The following is an 8139-nucleotide window of genomic DNA, read 5'->3' as shown; positions in this document are numbered from 1 at the left end:
TTTTAAATGATAAAATAATCATCACCTACAATCACACCAAATGTCACTCACATTAGCAAAGCCAAGATAAAAAAGATGGTTTGGGTCAAATTCATCAAGGCCTGGAAGACGAGGCTCCTCCCCATAGCGCTCCACATACAACTGGTAGGCTCTGAATGCTTCACGTATCCCGCCATTGTCCGCTATGTTCTCGCCTTCCGTCTGATGTCCATTAATCTGTGAAAACGAGAATTGTACTGTGCAAATGAGATGCTTTTGGATCATGAAAAGAAAGGCCAAATTGAGGACTACAGTATCAACACATTTGCAGGCAAACATATAAAAATTATAGTATATATAATATGCAAATGGAGCTCATTCCCTACAAAAACACATACACATAAAACATACTGATATATTTAATCCAACTGTGGACAGCTCAGGAGGTACATAGGCATCATACTGATCAATAAAGCACTGTGCACGTGTATTGTAAGCTTGGATGGTAGTATTGCTCCACCACTGTCTTAAGTTTCCATATTTGTCAAATTGTCGACCTGAAGAAACAAAACGCATGATCTTTTCATTAGTTTAGACTCTCAAAATCGTAATAACATGTTTGCTGTGATTTGTTTGCAATGTTATTATGAGTTTGTAAGTTGTGATGATGACTTTGAGGGGACTTGAGCTAGTGCATATCAAAGCCATGATGGTGTGGGGTTTGTAAAAATCAGTAGGGTACACAGAAATATACTTGGTTGGATGAATCTTGTTAGACTGGCAAGGATCAGTGGTTAAGCCATGGGATTGAGGCCCACCCATTTTGCAATTTGCATTAGCTTATTTACAAGTAAGTACAGTAATAGTATTATGATTCAAAAGAAATACTGTACAGTTTGGGCTAGAAAGGGGAGTTGAAATACTGTATAGAACCCTGTTTGGCTGACCTGTGTTATCAAAACCATGTGTCATTTCATGTCCAATAACCATTCCGATGCCTCCATAGTTGAGTGCAGAGAGAGAATTATGAGAGTAGAACGGAGACTGCAGGATTCCAGCTAGGATAGCTACAAAAGAAATAATATTAAGATGAGACAGTGAGCCATATACAATATAATTACTCTTTGTTTTTTGATAACTTTTGTGACAGTAATAACTTATATCAATTATTCATGAATGCAAAAGCTAATGATAACTAAGTGTACTAACTGATAGTATTTTCCTGCGGGTTATAGAATGCATTAACCACCGTTGGGGGAAAGAGGAACCTGGCATAAGAGGAAGAAGGCAATCATCAATAAATAATGTTACTGCATCTGATACAACAGTTTTATGTAAATCCTTTTGAGTCATAATACAATAAATTCATGTCAGTAGCTTCAAAAATGTTAAAAGGAGGATGAACAAATATGTTATACAGTGGACCCCCGGTTAACGATATTTTTTCACTCCAGAAGTATGTTCAGGTGCCAGTACTGACCGAATTTATTCTCATAAGGAATATTGTGAAGTAGATTAGTCCATTTCAGACCCCCAAACATACACGTACAAACGCACTTACATAAATACACTTACATAATTGGTCGCATTCGGAGGTAATCGTCATGCGGGGGTCCACTGTATTTACATTATACACATTTTTTTTTTGCTTGAGACCAATGGTAAGACCAATGGTACTTACGAGTGTTCTGGCTCCTCCCGTAGTGATGCCAGGGAATGTAAGTCATACCATGCTCCAATGTTTATCAGATTCTCAACATGCTTTTCGTTGACAATCTCCAGCTGGAAATAGGCACCAAAAAAAGATTACTAAGCAGAAAAGTAAATTAAGTACATTTAACAGGTTGTGATTACATAGGTGCTTAGCATGCAACAATAAAAAGAAAACTGTGATGGGTGTAAGCAAAGAAATGAAGCTTGCAGATTGTACTTCATGAAGTGTATGTCCCAGTCCCTCATCAGCCAGGCTATTGGAAGAGAGATGGTAACGACTGTAACTTGCAATCTATATACATTAGAGTATAATGCGTATATTTAACTTGATTTGGTATACGTCTAGTGGATGGCTACCCTATTCTGTACGGGTTATATGGTGGGAACAAAGCCTGGGTATGCTGTCTTATCACTCATGTTCTTATTATTACAATCAGAACTAAGCACTGAACTCACAAGGGTCATACAGAGCTACTTAGGGTCTTATTACGGTGAGGACTGAGGAAGCTGAAATTCTCAACCCATAACCAGAAATAACCCCAGAAAAATTCAATTATTTCAGAAGCACTATTTTTTTTAATACACTAGCCATCTCTCACTGAGGCACCGAGGTTGGGTGATCCAGAAAAGAAGAAACATTTTCGCCATCCATTCACTTTATCACCATCTTCCCATAGGTGCACTCACATTACAGTTCAGATTCTCCTCCAAACTGCAATACCCCCACCCCTCCAGAGTGCAGACACTGTACTACACTCCTCCAGGACTCAAGTCTGGCTAACCAGTGTCTCCTGCACTGTATCTCATAATAAAAATAAGTCATGTAATGTTGAAAGACCTTAATAAAAATAAAAAGTTGCAAATCGGTATCATTTTGACAGTTCCTTCTATATATTAGGACATTAAGACACCTTAATGACATGTACCCTTGATTTTAGTGAAGGGCTCTTGAGTCTAAGAACTGGAGCTACCCTTTCTTTCCTTGGATTTTATCCACTTGCCTCCCATTCCCAAGATACTGTTTAACCCCAGTGGGTTAAGTGCTTTCCCCATTAAAGTCATAATAATAATTAATACTTCAAATTGTGGGTTTATCACTGAGTTCTGATTGTAATAACAATATATTGTTCTGACTGTAATAACAATAATACTTCAAATTACTTAATGTCTTAACCAAATAGCATTCTCATAAATTACTCATACAATATTATATAATTTATGTTAAAAGTACTGCATACCCAACTGTTCCAGTGCTTTGTAAATCGTACAGCTTAACATATACTGAAGGTAGGTAGGTAGGTAGTCATAAGCAGAGTGAGCAGCTGCACTATTATCCATGAGCTCATAACATTATTCTCTTTTATTAACTTACATCCTCATAGGCTAGCGTGAGCTGAGCATCATCCATGATCCAGTCAGGGTAGGAGACAAAGGGGTCAATGGCTTCTAGCTTCTCCTTTGCCACCACCAAATCCTCAGGCAGCATCCAGGTGTTCTCATCCAGGAGAGATGCGTATGCTGACCTTATGTCCTCCACCAGCTCTGTGGCCTGAGGAAGAGAGAGAGGTGGCTTTGGGGATAGCAAATAGCACTTTTTACTCCTTGCAAATTGGTAAAGAACTCTTGATCCAAGGAAATGAGAATATCTTCCTATTCCTTGGATCAAATCTGATTACTTGCCATTTCCAGGGTGATGTGTGACTCCAACTGTTTTAACACATCCCCATGAATATAAAATTAATAATGCACTTTTACATGTATGCATGTGTATAAAACAGGCTTATCCCTTCAAAGGGGGTGCTCTGATAATAGTGAAAAGCTCATGATCCAAGTAAAATGAGGCACCTACACTTTCTCATTCATTTTTCTTAACACACCGGCTGTCTCCCACTGAGGTAGGATGACCTGAAAAAAGAAAAAAAAAAAAAGTTCACCAATCACTCCATCACTGTGATTGGTGGTGAAAGTGTTTCTTCTTTTTATGTGTCACCCTATCCTGGTGGGAGATGACTGTCTTAAAAAAAAAATTCATGGGAAAGGGATATAATAATGAGCCTTACCTCTGGCTTGACTGTGTCGGCCATGAACTGATCAACATACTCCCTAGAGAGTGCAAATCCCAGGTTGTAGTTGACCTGGTCCATACAGTGCTGCCAGCGTGGTGGCAACTCCTGCTGCCCAGAGAGGGCATGGGAGAATTGCAGAGAGATGTTTCTCATGGCATAAGTAGTCTCCAATTGAAGTTCGTACAGCCACCACCAGCCAACAGCATTAGCTGTGTTCAGGCAAAGACATGTTTAAGCATCAGAACAAAAAATATAATGGCTTAGCCAATGTAGCTTACCTTATCAAAGCTTACAGCATTAAATATACTTTTTAATGAGCTAATTCGGTCTATATTAAATGTACCTAAATTCACTTAACTGTACCCAAGGAGGGATGATGTTAATGTAACAACAGACAGCAGGAGAGTAAAACAGTAATGTAGTTAATATGTTGGAACATGTTAATACCTTGCTCTAAAATTATTTTTGCATGCTAACAGAGGAGACTGGTGTAGATGAGAGCATAGAGAGAGGCACTGGCTGTGATCTGCCTGGTCAATTGGGTTTAAAGCCTATCAAATGCACAAAGGACTCATCATGTACCTGTTCATCATCAATCAAAAATAATTTCAAATATGGGCCTATAGGGATAAATGCAAGCTAACTGTATATATCTTTCTTTCTTTCAACACACCGGCCATATCCCACCGAGGCGGGGTGGCCCAAAAGGAAAAGCAAAAGTTTCTCCTTTTACATTTAGTAATATATACAGGAGAAGAGGTTACTAGCCCCTTGCTCCCGGCATTTTAGTCACCTCTTACAACACGCATGGCCTAAAAAGGAAGAATTCTGTTCCACTTCCTCATGGAGATACGAGGAAATAAACAAGAATAAGAACTAGAAAGAAAATAGAAGAAAACCCAGAGGGGTGTGCATATATATACTTGTACATGTATGTGTAGTGTGACCTAAGTGTAAGTAGAAGTAGCAAGACGTACCTGAAATCTTGCATGTACATGAGACAGAAAAAGGGACACCAGCAATCCTACCATCATGTAAAACAATTACAAGCTTTCATTTTACACTCACTTGGCAGGACGGTAGTACCTCCCTGGGCGGTTGCTGTCTACCAACCTACTACCTAGGAACTGTATATATATACTGAGATATATACACCCCTCCAAGTGTACATTCTTCCAAAGTGACTCACAGAGCTTAGTAAAATATGCCACGAAACGAACATCTTCATTTCATCAATCCCAACTGCCAAACCATTTTAAAACTGTTTGCAGAGCATATACATCAAGAAAGATGTACTTATCATAATACTATATACAAAATGCAATGTGCTAGAAAATGAATGTTATTTGAGACTGGGCTCAGCTATTTTCCATACAAAACTGTGTGAATCATACAGAGAGTACAGCACTGTAGTCTGTTACATGGATGTTTAGCCACAAAATGTAAGCCACACGCACACATTCTAATCACAAAAAAGTCTGAGGAAACTCTCCATAAAACTAATTCCAATATGTCCTGTACATAATTTCTGGAGGGACTGAAGTATAATACTATGCTTATAAGTTTTGTCCAGTACCTGTAAGTTTCTTGTTAATGGTATTGTCATGTGTGGCAAACAACACTTTGTCTAGCTGTGTAAAATATAAATCGTAATAATAATGATATTACTACTAGAACAGTACTGTTAATACTATAATGTAATATCATGCACTCTTTTAAATATACTGGTATATTGTTATGTCAAAAACAAAAAAAGATTCAATGATTGTAAAAAACATAAAAATACAGTTACATTCAGTTTTAACTCTGTAAAATTACAAATTAATAAAAACCTCATAAATTTACAGAGGTTTAAACGAAGAAAAATATTTGGGCCAAAAAGAAAAAAAAATTGAAGAGAAAAAAAAAAGTGAAAAAGTGTTAGCACAACTCAAAGAATCTTACCAAGAGTCTTGGTGTCAGTAGCTGCGAGAAGGTTACTTAAGTCAGTGAAAAAAGGTCCCTTGAAGGAGATGACAGGTTCCTCAGAGGTGATGGTGATTCCTGTGTCAGTAAACATCTCCTTGAGGAAGGCCAACCACTCAAACTGTATAACAAATACCAATTACAATACTGATTTATCTTTCTCTTGGGGACTAGCAGTTTTAGGAATAATTTATTACTGTATTTTTATTATTTTTAACACAGTGGCCATTTTCCATCAAGTTGGGATTATACAAGAGAGGAAATACATTCACCATCACTTATTCTTAAGCTGTCTTCATTCTCTTAACTCTCTTGCCAGAAATGCAGTGACATTACAATTCAAACAGCCCTTTGAACTACAATATTATTATTATTTTTTTTCAACACGCCGGTCGTTTCCCACCGAGGCAGCGTGACCCAAAAAAAGAAACCCTTTCACCATCATTCGCACATAATCGCTATCTATTATTATTATTATTATTAAAGGGAAGAATGGTGCCACTGAGACATATAGTGACATTAAGGAAGTATGTTAGCATTAAGTGAAGGTCACTGGTGACCTTTAAAGAGATGTGTCAGTGGCACTGACCTGACCTGGAGTACCAGCATCAGTATCTGTCTGCACCCCAGTGACATTTGTTCTCCAATTATTGTCCGTTGTCTCATTTACAGCCTTGATTACTATCTGTAAAGGTATTCTATAGTTAGAATTACATTGCTCATGAGAATACATACTGCTAGAAATTTTCATACAGTATACAGTTTACTGAAAGTTAATGGTGGGCTCAGAAGCCAGAGTTTATTCTCCACAAACTCATGCAAACAATTACACATACATAGCAAAAGCTAGGGATTTAACCCCTTTTATAAACTCTACTGTACAAGATTAACAATAAAAACCTTAGAGAATGCAATTTCAAAGTCAATAACATCCTGGACTTGTTTCTGGATATCCTCATCAGTGACAGAGGAGCTCTTGTAATCCCGGTAGAGCTTGGCAGCATCTGTCATAAGGGTGCTGTAAGGTCCCACCACTGCCTCGATTGGGTCATCCATGATACTAACTCCCAGTGGCACAGTACCTGCGTCAATCTGCAACATTGTAGACAATTATGTAGAGTTCAATATTTTATGTGAAGTGCTTAACACACTTTGGAACCGTAGTATTTAATCTATTTAAAAGGGTTGGAAATTAAACAGAAATAATGTACTAACATACTGTATATCTACTGTGCCAAAACTTGTTTTGTGCTCTTTTACAGAAAGCAATTACTGCACTATGATTACAGGGACAGTATGGAGGTGGTGGTACAGGAGGACTGAATGATGGCAGGTTGAGTGTGGCAATATAACATTTAGTTTGTTCATATCAAGATCAGTGTAGTAAAGCAGGTTGATAACTCCAAGAGGAGAAACAGTGAGAGGTACTGGGAAGTTACACATCTAGGTAGGGTAGAAATAAAAGATAAACTGATAATTATATAACACTCAAAGAAAATCACAACCATACAATGAACAGGAGAAACCAAAATAATTACACTGGGCAGAAGATAATATAAGAATACAGGATATCAAACCCATGAAACACAACTCACATAGATGATTCTCGTAAGGACATACTCCACTCATGCAACATACTCATATGGATGATTCTGGTGAGGACATAATCCAATCATGCAACCCAAGAGGAGATATGATAACAATGTATAAGGATATGAAAAAATAGATAAAGAAATTTGTTTTGTGCAGTACCTTCAAAGAGGGTAACATTCAACCAGAAATGTAAATTAAGGAAAAACTGAACTGAAGTAATACCACTGAGAACATTCTCTCAAGCAACACAGCTCACATTCTGGTGAGAACATCCTCTCAAGCAACACAACTCACATAAATTATCTTGGTTTGGACATCCTCCACATCAAGATCGACACCAACGGCAACAAGAGGGAAGACGCTTAAATCCCTGAGGTTATTGAGGGCAGTGGAGAGTGTGAATGTTGATGGGTCCCAGCTGTCCTCTACCATGGGCCAGCCTCCCTGTCCTGCCAACAGTGGGTCAAGAGGTGCCAGGCCCAAGCTGTCCAATGTGTCTGTGTGAGAATTGTGCTTCTTTTAAAATACAGTAATCCCTCTGTATCTGTGAGGGATACATTCCAAAACCTGCCATGGATACCTGAAACTGTGGATAGTAGTGAACCCTATATATAAGTCATATTTTGTTTACATATATACCTATGATAAAGTTTAATTGATAAATTATGCAAAATAAGTCTAGACTTAGCAATTTTTCACTGATGAGAAGCATTTCAGGGCTTCTCTTAGGCTTTGAAGAACTGCCAGAATCACTACTTTTGCACTTTGGGGATTATTAAGTAAAATTAAGGGTTATTTTTGGGCCAAACCATGGGTTAATTGA

The 8139-nt window shown here is 37.9% G+C and overlaps 1 protein-coding gene across 3 annotated transcripts in view; it reads right to left on the bottom strand.

The window, feature by feature from the left end:
- The window catches only part of LOC128693701 (neprilysin-1-like), a 32013-nt gene that overhangs the window by 4242 nt on the left and 19632 nt on the right, over nt 1-8139 (bottom strand). For all 3 annotated transcript variants that reach the window (XM_070091087.1, XM_070091089.1, XM_070091088.1), the window contains 11 exons: nt 7611-7813; nt 6624-6815; nt 6313-6408; nt 5703-5844; nt 3753-3967; nt 3065-3241; nt 1661-1761; nt 1189-1247; nt 927-1046; nt 391-536; nt 52-216 (listed from right to left, as the gene is read on the bottom strand). In XM_070091087.1, the coding sequence (XP_069947188.1) occupies nt 52-216; nt 391-536; nt 927-1046; nt 1189-1247; nt 1661-1761; nt 3065-3241; nt 3753-3967; nt 5703-5844; nt 6313-6408; nt 6624-6815; nt 7611-7813 (1616 nt within the window). The remainder of the gene's footprint in view (nt 1-51; nt 217-390; nt 537-926; nt 1047-1188; nt 1248-1660; nt 1762-3064; nt 3242-3752; nt 3968-5702; nt 5845-6312; nt 6409-6623; nt 6816-7610; nt 7814-8139) is intronic.

This window comes from Cherax quadricarinatus, chromosome 34, assembly GCF_038502225.1.
Source record: "Cherax quadricarinatus isolate ZL_2023a chromosome 34, ASM3850222v1, whole genome shotgun sequence".
NCBI lineage: Eukaryota > Metazoa > Arthropoda > Malacostraca > Decapoda > Parastacidae > Cherax > Cherax quadricarinatus.
This window is presented reverse-complemented; position numbering and strand designations above follow the sequence as displayed.